Source organism: Anoplolepis gracilipes, chromosome 13 (genome assembly GCF_047496725.1).
Source record: "Anoplolepis gracilipes chromosome 13, ASM4749672v1, whole genome shotgun sequence".
NCBI lineage: Eukaryota > Metazoa > Arthropoda > Insecta > Hymenoptera > Formicidae > Anoplolepis > Anoplolepis gracilipes.
The window spans coordinates 3,466,617-3,483,117 of NC_132982.1; the positions used below are offsets into that span (position 1 = coordinate 3,466,617).

General features: G+C 36.7%; 2 protein-coding genes across 19 annotated transcripts in view; both read left to right on the forward strand.

The window, feature by feature from the left end:
• Sei (potassium voltage-gated channel seizure) overlaps positions 1-5,877 on the forward strand; it is a 103,031-nt gene extending 97,154 nt beyond the window's left edge. For 15 of the 16 annotated variants that reach the window (XM_072904241.1, XM_072904229.1, XM_072904240.1 and 12 more), the window contains one exon: positions 173-5,877. In XM_072904241.1, the coding sequence (XP_072760342.1) occupies positions 173-530 (358 nt within the window). In that variant the 3' untranslated portion in view covers positions 531-5,877. The remainder of the gene's footprint in view (positions 1-172) is intronic. The other variant, XM_072904230.1, reaches the window with a different exon arrangement.
• A 140-nt stretch (positions 5,878-6,017) lies between these two features.
• Positions 6,018-15,070, forward strand: LOC140672260 (uncharacterized). 3 transcript variants are annotated; one of them, XM_072904246.1, is made up of 6 exons: positions 6,018-8,129; positions 10,080-10,634; positions 11,341-11,614; positions 12,296-12,388; positions 13,534-14,398; positions 14,986-15,070. In XM_072904246.1, the coding sequence occupies exons 1-5, from the start codon at positions 8,124-8,126 to the stop codon at positions 14,379-14,381; spliced, it is 1,776 nt and encodes a 591-aa protein (XP_072760347.1). In that variant the 5' UTR covers positions 6,018-8,123; the 3' UTR covers positions 14,382-14,398; positions 14,986-15,070. The 3 variants fall into 3 exon arrangements, with proteins under 3 accessions (XP_072760347.1, XP_072760348.1, XP_072760346.1); XM_072904247.1 differs by having other exon boundaries at positions 13,534-14,394; positions 14,986-15,050; XM_072904245.1 differs by lacking the exon at positions 14,986-15,070 and having other exon boundaries at positions 13,534-14,691.
• The last annotated feature ends 1,431 nt before the right edge of the window (positions 15,071-16,501 follow it).

The window sequence follows — 16,501 nt, forward strand, 5'->3', positions numbered from 1 at the left end:
CAGATTCAAATAATAAACTGATGGTGGCGCCTTTTCCAAAGTTTATCGTGTTGTTTCTGCTTGGAAAACGCGCTACCGCACGTCGGTTACTAGACGCAGATGAAAAAATCAGGCTCTAGTAACCGGCGGACGACGCCGACGGGGACGACTCTACCAACCGCGTTGACGAAAGCGTGCCTTGCGACAGATACAGCTCGTTCAATAAACGATCGGAGCCGGAGGGCGAGGATCCCTGGAGCTGCGTGGTGTCGGAGGAACGGGGTGGTCAGCGTCCCCGTAGCGGCGACTCGCGCAAGGACTCGAGCCATCGGGGCGGCAACGGCGGCACCGAGTCCGCGTCGGGGCAACAGGGTCGATCGGAGAGCAGACAGCAGGAGGGCGGAGGCAGGGGACAGCAGTCGAGCGGGTCGCGACAGCAGGAGTCCTCGAGGCAGACCAGCGAGGACATGTCGTGGGAGTTCACGATAAACGAGGCGCCGATCGCCAGGCTCGAGTCGCTGGACGAGCTCGATCAGGATCACGGTAGTTAAGGGGCAAGTGCTGGAGAAGGGGGGAAGAACATGTCCTGTCAGCCGGGAGCTACGACATCGCCGTAGACGAGAATCGGCTTCCTCGTCCCTCAAGGGAACGCGAAAAGTCGCGATGAAGAGAAGCGCGATCGGGGCCGGGTTTGATTCCTCTCTCGAGGAAATCTCCTTTTTAATTCGATCGACAACCTAACGTCAACGTGACGCTTATCTCGAAGGTGAATCAGCCGACGCTTGCGGGTCAATCTTGGAGCGTGTGTAACATTGAAGGAAGCGTAGAGAGTTGAAAGTAGGAATTTCCATTTGCTAATAATTCGTTTACATTATTATAAATGCTGATGAAATTAAAAAAAGAATGACATAGCGAGTTGAGGTATAATAAACGCCGTCTATACATCGACATAATTTTTTAAACTTTTTATTCGAATTATGATGTAAAGAAAGATGTAAGATACTAATTGTAATATAATAAGATTCGAGAGTATTATAATAGAAGAATTTCGAAAAATCATACATTACGATAAGATATTAATATTAAGGGTTGAAAAAAAATCGAACAAATTTGACACTTTTGAAAAATAAATTATTAAAATATGAACTTTATACGCTTCCTCCGGTTACGTTCCGCTCAACAACATCAACGGACCTGTAAGCGCAAACATCATTTTTTTTTCTACTCGAAATAGCGGCAAAGAAGAGTATCGGCTGTAATAATGTACATTTTCGTAATGTAAATGTACTTTTTTTTTTATTTACCAAGAGTATTTCTCGACATGTAACGGCCGTCATGTCTCGTTTCGCTCTGCTAATTTGGATTAAATGGTCGCTTGTTAAAAATCATCGTACGATTTAGGCTCTTCAGACATTCGGCTTCAGGTCGACGAGCGCTTGTCTCTTCGGGATCTCCGACAGCAGTTCGGACAACTCGATATTCGTTTCTTCATATCGATTTTTTACGCGTCGAGAAGAGAAGCAAACGAAAGAAATATACCGTATCGCCAATTAGACGCCAATTATTTTACTCACACAGGATCGCAAATAATTATTTATATATATTTACACGTTGACACACTCGTACGCGCTGTATATTATATAAGATAGGCACGTTAAAGCCGAGAAAAGAGAGAAATGCATTGAAAGTACATGGAATCGCAGAGATTTTGACGGAGGACGAAATTCGGCGAACCCAAGTGTTTCGTCTTGCGCGAGATTAAACAGTCGAGAAAAAAAAAAAAAAAAAAAAAAAGAAAAAAAAAAGAAATATCCAATCCGTCAGATATCGCATAGACATTGCCACGATAAATATTGCTGGACACGGAAAAGTTTGCGATGATTAAGAGAGTATGTTGAAAAAAGAAATGATCGATTTATTATCGCACGAAATATTTTGGCAGCCTTCGATTCGCATATTTTTGGGATCGATATCTCGAGAGCGAAAAATTCTTTTCAGCGAATAGAGAATTTTAAGCGATTTCTGACGGGTATTAATTAAGACGATCGTTAGGGCACCTTCTTTTTTATTCTTGCTTATAGGCAACGTTAGACGACGGATATTAAGGTAACAATGCAAGTTTCGCGATGTCGAAAGGTACATGTCGCATAGTAATTTAAGCCGGGACATCGGTGAAACGCAAAGATTTTTTTTTTTTTTTTTTTTTTTTTTTTCAGCCACCATACAAAATAGTCATGTCCTTTATACAGACATAACGCGACGAAATATGTCGATATTAGACGATTATCAAGATCCTGCTAATTATGACTGTTATTATATTATCGCAATTATTATTATGATTATTATTATTATATACTCTTACGATTATTATCATTATTATTGTTATCAATATTATACAGCAATGAAAGAAGCGCAAGAGTGACGGAGGGGGGGGGGGAGGAAGACCAAAAAAGTAACACCGACATAATGCCTACGCAATAATATATACATACATATATACACATATACAGAGAAAAGGAAGCATATATAGACGTGTGTGTATATATATTCTATAAATTTTTTACAAAGCATTTCGAGTCGCTTCTGCTCCTAAACGTTAGTTTCTCTTCTTCTCTTTTCGTTTCTTGTCCTCCCGCAATATCTCTCAATTTCCGTCACTGGTGGCTCGCGAACCGGTTGGAAGAAGGCTGGAAAATAGCGATCAAAATTGATCCTGAAGGATCTTGGCTCGAGACTTTACTCGGTGAATTTTTCATATGTATTTACGATTTCGCGCGACGCGATCGAGAGAATAGAAAGAAGGAGAAAGAGAGAAGTCAGACAGATTCACGAGATATCGTTCAAGGTGGATCACCGATCGCTGATCTGTTCGTTCTTTGCTCAGAATTCTAGGCTGTACCGAATACATTCGATGTAACGATTATAAACACACACATGATTCATAGTTAACTCTCTGCGACGAAGCGGTGGTGCAGCAACGCAGCGTTATAATAATGTGGTGGGGAAGTGAGGGGAGGGAGGAGGGGGGGAAACGCAGCTTTCAATTTCGCAGATGACGATTTTTTTTGATTGTTAAATTACCAGTAGTACACGCAGCACACGTGGATTCTCGCACTTAGGTACACGGCAGCAGGTTGTATACGTACAGATTAGATACGATCCTTTTAAAAGAAGGGAGAGAGTCCGACGTGGTCCCGACCGAGGACGACCACGTTCGCCCACCACGAAACCTGTCTCGAATCATCTACGTAAGAATAAAAATACATATCATCGCCTGGCCGTATCAGTCTCAATTGAAGAAATTAAAACGGAAATGTGAAGCCGGGGCTGGTCCCCCCTCGAAGAATATATTACAAGTCTGTAAAAAGATACGCTACTCCTTAATTGGTACGGCATTATTTATTAGAATTCTATCTTATATAAATATGAAGAATTTTTATTTTTTTTTTTTTTATTTGTGCCTTCAAAATAAATATCAATTTTTTTTTAATTTTGAAAATAAATTAACTGTAAGTAACAACACTTTATGTCGTACCAATTAAGGATTATCTGCCTTCATGTCTTAATTAATATCGCTATTTTTATAGACAGATATAAAGAATGTGAAGAAGCAATGCTCATAATTTTATCCTATAATATGATAAATAATCGCGACAATTAAGGTATATATTATCCGCGCATTTTATTCATGTTAGAATTATGCATGAAAGATATTTAAATTGTAGAAGACACATTGGTGTAAAATTTGTATTTGTTCGACGAAGTAAAACGATCTGTGTAAAAGTAATTTTGAAGGAAATAAAATTGAAAATTATTTTAATTTTCTTTTGATACTGAGAAATATTCTGAAAATGACAGGCTCGGAAGCTCGGTGTGAGAAATTTTCACTGGTTGAACGTGATCGCCCTCAGTCGCACAGAAACGGATGCGCCTGGCGAAGATGCTAAAGTGAGGAGCACGAGTGAATTGAGAAGTTATCTCTTCTTGTGTTATGATATTACGAGTCGCATTCGAGTGCCCGATCGATCGCGGATTCTCGACAACGATTCCAACTCCCCGCGGATATGCGCAAACAATTATGAAGTAGAGTGGACACTACGTTTACAGGTATGATATACTTTAACCCTCTACATCTTTCTCGCGCTCGAGGAAACATATGTAACAATTTATACATAGTGTCTGCGCCAAATTATAAACTTATGCTGTGTAAGACAAATGCGTCGCTTCTTCGATTCCAAAATAGGAGGCCGAGAGCAGCGGAGGCGAATACGCTCTGTGATTACGATTAAAAAGTCGCCGTAGTGGAATTTGCTCTCGAAATCCCATCGGGGTAATTATCATCTTGGAAGCAAAGAAATATCCCATTTTTATCATTAATATATTCCGCAATTTAATAGAAGGAGGAAGTAGAAAGAGAGAGAGAGAGAGAGAGAGAGAGAGTGAGTGCGTTGAGAAATTATTTTGTCCTTCAACGAAAGTGACCATTTCTTCTTCAATCCGAGAGGAAATTGCGGCAAGCAATCGCTCCTTTATATTTTAAGAGTTCGATTCTATAATTATTGTCGACCTGTTGATCTTCGTGATTGGCACCGATAACGCGCTCGTGTCTGTCTCTTTATACATGTATAGAACTCCGAGGAGCTTTGGCATCGCGGAGAGCCTTTCTAGTTGCGGCAATTTTCGGAAAATCGCTTGCTGAGAGAATGCTGAGCGCGAATTTTTTCGTCATCGAAACAGGATCGTCCGGGATCCTTCCGTCGGTCATTTCGCGACAGCGTTACACTTCGTCCTTCGCCTTTTCGAGTGACTACGCACTGGTGGCTATATCATCGAGTATACCTTGATCCCTCAGATTCTCAATCTCTATCGCCTGTCCGCCGATGAAAGATAGAATCCTGCGATCTCTCATCGAAGCCGCCTCTTGCTTCTTTTTCTACCGCGGTTGGTCCACTCGCGCCGAGAAACGCGTGGATGTCACATGAATGTCGTTCTCGAGGCGGATTCGCGCTGCGAACCAAGAGAAATTTCGCCTCGCGTCCAGGCTGGTGTAAAGGCGCTTACTCAAAAGTACCCGAGAAGACTCCAAAAGCGGAAGACGCGTATTTTGACAGCTCACAGCTGATTTCGTATCGGTATTCAGGACCGGGACGAAATTGGATTGAAGCTTCCATAAACGAGGATGGCAATGAAAGCAGGCTATGAAATTCCCACAACCGCGGTAGATGAATCTAATCGCGCGTTCTTTACCCAGATTCAGCGATTGTTCTGTATATACATATACATATATATATATATATATATATATATATATATATAGATATGATATATGATATAATCTCTTGGATTATGTACGATTGTATGCCGAGCGCACTGATTTGTAAACACGTAACATGGAAATTAGTTCGAAAGTGAGCGTGACAAAGGAGAGAGACTTCTTGCACCGCCCCCGCTTCGCTCCTGCCCTCCAGCAAACACTTCCGGCCGACGAGATGGTTCTATGAATCCTGCCGATGCGTTCCCCAGGACTGAAAAACAATCCCGAGCGGGAAATAAAAGTTGAATTTTTAGCTTTAGTTTCATTCGTTTGAAAACTAAGGCATTTTTTTCTCTGCATTTTTCTGTTTTAATAAAGCTGCAAATTACACTTGTATTTAGTTTTTAGATGGAAGAGAAACATGGTGCGAGTATACGCTATTTTAGATGTTAAACCACACGTTATGAACGTAAAATATTAAATTTTCTATATTATCGCGTAGTTGACAGAGATTCGATGGTGATTGGCGGTGGAGCAGGTGCTGGGAGTGGCGGTGGTACCGGTGATGACGAAGCCGTGTTGTGTATCTATAAGTTTTCATATATTGCATAAAATATGTTTATTACATATTTTCACTATGCCAATTTACGCATTTATTTATTTACATTTGCCTACACTACCCGGCTTTCCCCGAAGTACCCTCTAATCTGTGCACGTCGTTCTTTTGTACAATTAGCAAATTATTCTCAGCGAGATATCGCGAAAAATCAATTATTTTTCAACAGAATCAAAGTAGAGTTAAATCAAGTAATTATTAATTTTTGCTGGATTATAATTGCTGACAAATATTTATTATTTTTATCGTCTCATTCTGTCGTTGTATTAACAACTGTTGGAGATTCGCGGTAATAACGGACAAAAATTGATAATAGTATGCATGTTATATTTTTGAAAAATGATGACAAAATGGAGAGTTTGTCCTTCAGTTTCTAATAGCATGTCGTACAATTCGTTATTATTGTGGAATCGATTTATGAAGAATTGCTGTTCTCAAGATACGAAGCGAAACGAGGTAAGGTAAGTGAAAACTATTTGTAATGAATATTACGAATAATCTGAGCAAGTCAAGTAAAAAATAAGAATGACTTATCTATCTTTAAGCTACTTATATTTCATTTTACTGGAAATTTTGCCTTTATTACTTCTTTTTTGCTTTTATATGCTATTCACATTTTATTAAATCATTGTTAAGACATTCTTTATTTATTAATACCAAACTCCTCACATCATTTGACGCATCTTTAATATGTTTGAATGTTACATGGTTGACCAAAGTACACGTAACCGAAACTTATGTAAAAAATAATTGATGCGCAGTGAAAACACACCGCAAATGACTCGGAGGTCGATTAGTCGCGATTGGAAACTCGATGAGTGGAATGAGCCAGGAAACGCCTATGAGCAAAGCTTGATATCTGTCAGTCGTTACAATTCGACGCACAGATGGCAATCATCTCGTTATTATGCGGAACATAAAATACTGTTCGTAAATTATATCCACGACTAATCGGCTCTCCTCCACGAATTACACTCGGGATACAAGTCGATGTCTAACGACATACTTTCTATTCCACATTGTCGGAAAAACAATAAAAGTAAAGGGGGCCATCACGCTGTAATGATTTTAGTTTTAGTCCACGTGGACGAGAATTGTCAAGATTATAGTAATAATTATTGATAACTATATAATTATCAAATAATTACTATTTATTTTACAATCGAGATAAATGGATACTATAAATTAAAAAAAATTGTAATTCTTGTCAATGTAATTTTGTAATACAGATATTTTCATGGCCAGATCATTGGTCATGTATATAATGAAAATGAGCAAGCTAGATATTCTGGGATGACATGCGTTTTGTACGGCAACTTTCGTTCACGTGACTCGAATTTCGTATAAAAAAATAACATCTCAAGTCCCTTCCTTTTCCGCGTTTCTACGATGCACTTTGCAATGTGCATCCGATGCGACGCGTAATTTCCACGTAGCAAATTTCGGTTTGCATTCATGACAAGTTTAAGTTGGCGCGATGGAAATCGAAGAAAGTAAATGAGCATAAGTAAATTCCACATGATATATACAATGCTTGGCAGTTTGACATCTGAAATGCTAATAACATCCGTATTACTTTATCATAATATTAAACTTTCATCTCATGATACGTTCTAAAACGCATTTCTGCATTTCTTGCGATTGTATTTACTTATTTTACTTATTTGATTTATTAACACTATCGCTATTCGTTCCCTACTTGCTATGAGTATAGACAAAGTTGTATAAATCAATACGTCAAAATTTCAGAATATATATTTAATGAAACCACAGATTTTTATGAGACCGTACTTGCATTTAATTGCCAAGCCATTAAAAAAGTGTGGATACTAAAAGCACATTATTATTTTATTATCACCTTTTTTATTTTTATTTTACTTTTTATATTTGAATCTCACATTTATAAGACACAAAATATAGCGCGCCAGTTAATCTAGCGAATTAATATATCAGAAAAATGTAAACACAGAATTGGAACATTTTATAATAAATTTTATAATATATGTGTTTACTTTCTTTCAGTTGTATAATAATATTATATAATTACGATAGGAAATAATAAAATTTAATTACTATTCACGAGGTGAGCTTAATGACTGCAACGTAATACATAGTACGAGCGTCAAATTTGGTAAATCGGTAAACCGGCAAGATGGATGTTACTTTCCTGCGAGGTGGGAGTCGGTATAAAAAGAGGATATATTCCATGGCGATAGTCAGTGAGCTAAGTGAGAGTGCCGTGAACATTTCATCGTTGTAGCGTGAAAGTCAAGTATGAAGGTACGCGTTTCTCAATCTTATTGTTGTGCCTCGCTTCCCGCGTACTGTCAAAATGTGTGAAGTGTCAATTGATATTTTAACGCCCGCATAAAAGAATATGTTTAATTAATTAATTTTGGAATTAATCTGAGCGATCGATCTTCATCGATCTCTCGCACATCCTCACCTGTCGGGTTAGAGGACTTATCAATTTTACAAAGGGAGCAATTATGTATATAAAAAGTGCCTTTTATTAGTGAATTTTTTTGATTAATGAAACTTTACGTTTCCCTTTCAGTTCCGTGTATTTATCATCATTAACTGTTTGATTTCACGCCACTTGAGAGTAAGCCGCTTTGCTCATCAATGCCACGTGAAAGTTCCGTCCGTAACCTTTCTTCGAGGAGTACCTCGTTGCGAGTTTCACATGCAACAATGAGGAGAATATAAGCGGGACAGTTTCTTCAACGGCTGCATAGACCGCGAGCTATAAAGAAATAATTATTTTGCGGCCAAAATACTTTTGTCGAAAGTCGCTACATCCGTGTGTCTTCTTCTAAGACGAATTAATTTTGTAATAAGCCACATTGTTTCATGATTCGAGACGTTAATTCATTGTATTTATTATAGCTTCTGCTTTTACTGCTTACATTACATTTTTACTATAACCGCAGATTTCTTTCTGTTCGCGAAACTGTTTGTTAGACAAATTTAAATGACTCATTTCGCGCGTCAATCTTTTTAGCCGCGAGTTTTTATTCGCGAAGAGAAAGGTCTTTAATTTTTAATCATTAATTTTCCATGAAATATTTTTAGACTCTCCAAAAATGTTGAAAATATTTATAGACTGCAAAATAATTGAAAAGTTTAATTTTATCGCGTGTTGCTTTGATACACATATATGTGTATACATATATATATATATACCTCTTGTAAGATTTACTTTCTATTGTAATTAAATTTGCTTTCAATAATAATAATCTTGCGCATTTAATGACATGAGAAAAAGATGGAAAAATCGATGAAAACGATGTAATGTAAAGTAACATATTTTTATTTGTGAAGATGTGAAGTCTAGTACCGGAAATTTATCTGTCACTTCACATCGGCTTTCTTTGCAGAGAAAATAGCTTTCTTTCGGAAGGCTCGATTTATTTAGTAGAAAAACTAAAAATATTCATTAACTGACGTTTAATCGCTGCTTTTTAGAAACTGTCGAGAATGTACGCGGCAAACTAGGTCAGTCAATGATATACAAGATCAAGGTTACAACAATCACTCTCGTTCATTCAAGCGACGAACGGTCTTACATCAAAAAACACTTCCGAATACGTCATTAAAATAATTCGTTACTACACGTGTGGACACGTGTTTTCTTCCTTGAAATTAATCGTTTGTTTTCTTTGCAATCTATAATAAATTAGCTATTACTTTCGCTATTACTAACAAACCGGATTGTTCTGCAAAGAATCAATTGCGCAACTTAATGCGCTTTATACTACTACGAACGAGCGTTTTGTTTTATTTCTCCCGCCATATCTATGTGAAATCATCAGTATCGGCGAGATGGTCGTTTCTGCCTCAAGTCATGTACGCCGTCGACTCATGTAGTGAACGTATTTCGAACCGCCGCGCCGGTATAAATCGCATGACTTTCACCCAGCGTCGCTCTACTTGTTGCACTTCTGTTGATGCCACTTTCCGCGTGAATAATTTTTCAAGATCAACTCTTGACCCTCAAAATGATCCGTAATCATCAATTTCATTTAATGAGAAGGTGACAGAGAAACTTTCCTGAGATATCTATCTCTTAGCATCTGACATTGCTATCGCGTCTTTAACATACACTCAATGATATACAACTGTCACTTTTTTATTCTCGTATGAAAATTCGCTTAAAATTCCAAGAGTTTTCGTAAATTAGTAGATCCCGTAATTATGCATACTGTTATTTCTCGTCGTGCGTTTCAGCTGAGGGAATTCTTGATAGTGACGTGGTGCTCGATAATCGTGGCTCGCTCGGAAACCGAGAGGAACGACCGGGAAACGTTGCTGAGGAAAGCGGCCGACCAGTTGGAGCGATTGGCACCGTATCGGAGAGTTAGCGCGGACAATCAAGCAGGAGAAATCGATCTCTCGAATCCGCCGGAGGTCTGGAGATCTCCGGAGGATCAGAATCGTCTGGATGAGACGAGGAGTGACAGGGGGGATCAAAGTAGATCGCCTTGGGAGGTAATTTCCGATATCCTCTCGACGCAATCGGATGAAGGGAAGAAGAGCGACGACGAAAAGCTGGTGACGATCGACGTTATCGCCGATCCGAGATACGCCACGATGATGCAGGAGAGGATCAAGAGGGGCTTCGACGTCGGATCTGGCAGCTTCTTAACCAGCATAGCCGGCGGTTTGTTAAGCGGTGTCGCGAGTGCGTCGAGCAGCTCTGCTGGAAAAGCAATAGCGAGTAGCAGTCAAGCGGCGTCTCACTCTCCGGTGTACGGGGTTCCCGCAGTGGAACATACTTATTCGGTAATTATTATTTTTTTTTTAAACACTAATTAACCCTATATAAATTAACATAATGTAATATAATTAATTTACGATAGAATATAATTAATTTACTCGATATAATACACTATCATTTATTCATTTGGGGAAACGTCGTGAAAAGTAGAATGTAGCAGCACAGAAAGAATTGTTGAATCCTTATATAAGGTTTAAGAAAGCAGAAACGAGTGAATCGGAATGCTCTGCAGTACAAAGATAAAAAGTCGCTTACTGGAAACGCACGTGATGTAGGTCGTCAATGTTGTTGAAAAGGAGTGAAATTTTAACCAGTTTTTAGTTATTGCTCTCTTTTCCGGAAATACGTATTCCTATTACGGTTATCCTCTTTGACACACATTGCAAAATATTCCAACAATACAAATAAATAGGATGAAATGAAAATTATTGTATTATATAATATTAAGTATTTGACAAATCACATTACGCTGAGTAATGAATAATTTTTTTTAGAGTGTTCAATATATTTTCTTTGACAGATAGATGGAAAAAGGATGTTACAGGAAAAAGATTGATAGGATGTATTATTTTAAAATTAATAAAATATGTAAATAAAATTTATTTGATTATTAAATTAAATGTATTATTATTAAAATAAATTGTTAAAATAAATAAAATTTATTATGCAACACCCTGACATAATCTAATATGGAAATGACATTTTGTTTAGTACGGAGAGAAGCCCTTTGGTCCTTGGGACTTCAAGAAGGCGATTTTTGGCACGCTGTTTCAAGCTCTTAAAGCGATCGGCGGCGGCGTGTTAGCTCTGAAGGGTCAACTAGTCAAGGGTGGTGGTTTTCTCTTAGCGGGCAAAGGTAAAGTTGTCAGTAAAGCCGGAGATGTCATCACGTCTTTTGGTAAAAGTCTGGCGGCCAGTGCGTTGAGCGAACCGAAGCCTTATTCACCAGATACTTATTATGGTCATCCGCCGGTTCAAAATATAGGTAAGGGATTAAATAATCTTTATGAAACAAAATTTATTCATTTTTCTTTTGCTAATTAACAATAGTTGGAAGAAGAAATTAATTTAAAAAATTAATAAAAAATTAAATTCCATACAAATATAAAAAGATGTAAGCGTTGTATATATGTATATAAAAACTTGACGCATTGCTTTCTCTTGTACGCTCACTTGTTTATATCACTGTAAACCGATTAGTCGTGGAAATCGATCGGAGACGTATGTAATTTTATATTGAGAAATGACAAACCATAGAAAAGGTCATTATCTTAGTGACTGCGAGTTAACCGATTATCCACGAATACGAATATTTCAAATGGTAATCATACATTTGAGACCTAATCAGGTATTATTCGCTTTTCTCGAATCCACTTGGGAAGTGATAACAATCGAACGTTATAATCGATGAAAATCATTCGAAGCAAGTTAGCGTATGATAAAGGCAACATTACGACACATTACAAGGTTAATTAATACTTGTATCTTGAATTTCAAACTGGAATGATGTAGTCTATAATTGTATCCTGATCTATAATTGTCGAATTAATCGTACTCTGATAACATATCTATTTAATATATTTTATATTTTAATATATTTATTTCCGCATACACGAGTGATAATATTAATGTTCTGTTAAATACTTTTTTTTTTTTAAATATACAGGACACGATCCCAGCTATCCAGCGCAAAGTTCCGATGATTATTCCGAGATTAATGATTACACTCCACACGAGACTTACGGCGTGCCATCAGATGGTAGGTTTCACTTTCCATATTTGTAATTGTAACACATTGTAAAGTTCCTACACCATTGTTTCTACGTTTACTATGTTTCTACATTTTTACGCTTTTCTAAGATACGCAATTAATTCAAGGTAATAATTACGCGCTGATGAAGGCTTAATAAGTATAACGACTTCCATCTAATATTTCCAATTAAATAATTACGCGAGGAAACAATAGCAGAGAGAAAGAGAAAGAGAGAGAGAGAGAAAAAAGTAATCAAGAAGTCTTTGTTTTCTATTTGAATTGTAAAAAAGTAGTAATTGTATAAGATATTTATATTCTTTTAATTTATTCAAGAAAGCGCTATCAATTTTATATAGCGCTTTCACGAATAAATTTCCTTACCAAACATCAGTCAACAATTATAATATCTTTAGCGGAAACCAATGCTTTCGATATTCTGGAAACTCGCTTGATGACATTCGAATTTCCCTTTCCTTATCGCAATATCGTCATCGCCGAGCATCGCAGTGAATGTCATTCCCTTTGAAACAGGACTTCGTTTCACGATTCCAAATGACGACTCTTCCCACGTGTATGAACACGCGACCTTTTACTTTCCCCGAAAGTTATTGACCGAAAGATAGCTGCGGCAAAGCCTGTTTCCTGACATACTTCTTCAATTTTTATATCCATGTACATCTTTGCGTTTTTGATATAAATTTTATGTGTATATAAATTATTTATTATTTTTAAAATACTTTTATGTTGACTATCCTATACATATGAATGTGTGTTGCAATTACAATATATAATACATTATAAAAATGATATGTAATGTCGTTTCACACTGTGTCTCTTCTAAAATTCACTTTTCCGTAGTTTAGTACGACACAATGCACTAGGTTTTAATGACAAAATCTTGTAACACAATTTTCTGTGACTTTGTGTAACTACTCGTATATTAGATCAAACATATAGACTCCAGACTCATGTAGTCCCAGTACTTGGCACTTGCCCAACCGACACGTTGTAATACTTTCGGCACTCTCGCAACAACGTAAATTAATTAGCATTTGACAGTATCTGCTTTTATGCTCCACCTCGACTAACGAATCTATATACATAACACTAAAGCACTGAATAAACGTGACTGACAGACGTCACGTTCACAGACCATGGTCAAGGCGGCCTGCTGATCGTGACTTCGACGAAATCTGACCTGGACGACCCGAACGATCAACGTACGAACGTGGTAGCGCAGGAAAAGCCGGATCTGTCCAAGTTAGAGGAGAGTTTCGGTGGACCGACCAAGGGCTCCACCGTCACGAATCTCCTGAGCAGCGTGCCGGAAGGTAGCGTCGGTTTAAAGGATCAAACCGTCAATCAGGACAACAGCAACGTGAACGCTTATCCTCCGGCTTCGAGTTACGGGACGCCGAATCACTATCCTGCGAATGATGGCAATGCAGCGCAGAATTATGGTAACACGGTGCAAAATTATCCGTCCGGACAAGACAACGCTTATCAGCAGCCTCAGTTATCGATACATCATCATTTCCCGTATCTGGGCGATCCGAATCTACCAGTTCAGCCGAACGTAGGTTATTCCCCGCTTCAATATCCAGCGAATCTTGCTGCTTCGTTCGATTCGACCAAACCGCACGACCATGACGATGGTACATCGGTGTACTCGAGTTTGTCTATAGACACCGAGCCCCAGATCGCGCCCTTGAAGGTGTCCCTCCTGCCCGGTGCCCTCGACCTGCCCAAACTGAAGCCGCACGTGGACTTTCACGGGCAGCCCCAGTTCGCGAATCACCTTCAAGGCAGCTTGGGCGGTCCACTGAGGGTGCCTCTTCTGAACCCGATGCCGTCAGCCTATTATTGGCAAGATCAAGGGTCGCTCGTACCGACTTTTAAGGCGTTGAATGATTTCCATAAGAGAAACGTTCGCCAGAGGCGAGCGCTCGCCAAGCGACTCGCGCTTTACTCGTTGCTGCAGAAGATGAGGTTCTATTGACTGTGAAGTCGAGGCAGGTAATGCGTCGACATATTATAGGCGTGTGTGTGAAATAACGGCATTTTTTTCAAAAATTTTGCAAATTCTTTCGCTAAACGTGACGATATATTTTGACGTCGAAACAATTTCTCTGACATTTTTTTAAATACTGGAATGAAAGTACAACACACATAGACACATAGTGTACTCGAAAATGTGTTGGTGAAATATCTAATACCTTGTCATTTCGACCATGTAATAAAACTGAATATAATAATGTACTTTTCATTTTATAGTTGCATAATAACGAGCATATTTAATTATGTAAATATAGGTAAATAGAATAGGAAAGAAATATTGTTATAGAATTTATTTTATATCACATCGTAATTATTTCCTACCAGAAAGAGAAGAAGATTGCTTTGTAATACTGTTTGTATAGACTTATATTAGATTTAGAAATAAATTTGAATAATTATTAATTTATTTTATATTAAGATATGAAGTTTATTAAAAATGAATATATTTTAATAAAAATTAAAAAAGATATATTCTTCTCCTCTATCACATTATATTCTAAAAGATGTTAACATATTTTAATACATCCACATTCTTTCTGTTGCAGTAGTCTATGCGGTCGCTGTACCATATTATCCGTATCCAGTCAAATACAGATACAGATCTCTATATCCTTATGGACGATAAAGATTTTTCTCATCGACAATCGTGTAAGCTTCAAGAAACAAAGGAGAGAAGCTAATAATTTATCAAAAACGACCTCTAGAATTCGGCACTTCAAAAGTCGAACAAAAATATAATTTATCTGAGAAGGAGGTTTCGTGTACCATTGAAATGGCATAGTTCACGACACCAAAGTGTGTCGCAAATATTATTCCGAGTATCGCAAAAGTTTTCGAGATTTTACTTTCTTTTATCAAACGAGGAGGAGACTTTTAGTTATTTTTTAGGACATTCGATATTTATTATACTTTGGTTTGCTGACAGAAACGATTATATGGATTCTGTGAGCAAATCAGAAAAATCAAAAACCAGAAATTTTAATTGAATATACATGTTGAATATAATTTCTTGTTGACTATATAAGACAGTTTTATATGTTATAATTTAATTTGTGATAAAAACTCTCTTTGCTTTCTTCGTTAGTCATTTACGATCGTAGCAAGCCTGAACGTATGTACATATGTAATTCCTCGAGATAACTAGCGTAAGACACACACCTATATAATATAAGAGATTAATATAAGACAATTAATATAAGAAACTCATATGCCATGAATAAATGGTTTTAAAATTATGTATGTGTTAGTTTCTTTAAATAAATCAATGTAAAATTTCTTTTATACATTAAACATATCCATTTCAATTAAAAAAAAATTTAATTATTTTATATATATATATATATATATATATATATATATTTAACTTAATTATAAATATTTAATAAAACTTTTCAGTAAATGGTAAATATTCCTGAAAATGTTCCATTTGTATTCCAAAAGTTCTGTAGTAGGGAAATGTTCATAGACGGTCCAAATAATTGTGAAATATTTAAAATATTCTATGAACATTATACCTGTATATGTAATAAGGAACATTTATAGTGTAAATTTTAATATATGTATGGAACATAAAAAATGAAATAAAAAGTAGAGTAAAACAGTGTACAAAATGATAAGAAATCAGAACATTTTGTGCTTATTTTGTTAATTTTGGATTTTAGAAATATATTTTATAAATATTTCAGGAATATCTAGCGTTTACTGGGTTAATTATATTTTATTAAATTTATATAATACTTAATTAAATATTTAATAAAATGTTTAAGCAAAATACTAATTATTTTAGGAGCATAAATATATATAAATTGTATTTTAAAATTACTAAAATTATAAAAAAATTTCAGTTTTGTGTGCAAAAATTTCGAAAATATACAATTGAAAATTATTATATTTAATCTATTTTTATCAAACAATAATAAATGCTATTTTATCGAAAAGGTCTTCTACTAAAAGATGCATCTTTTTCTTCACAAAATATATAATATACTGGAGGCATTCTAATATAGACTGCAAATATGTGTAATGCATACGTTCATTCATTTGTGAAGTACAATAAGAATG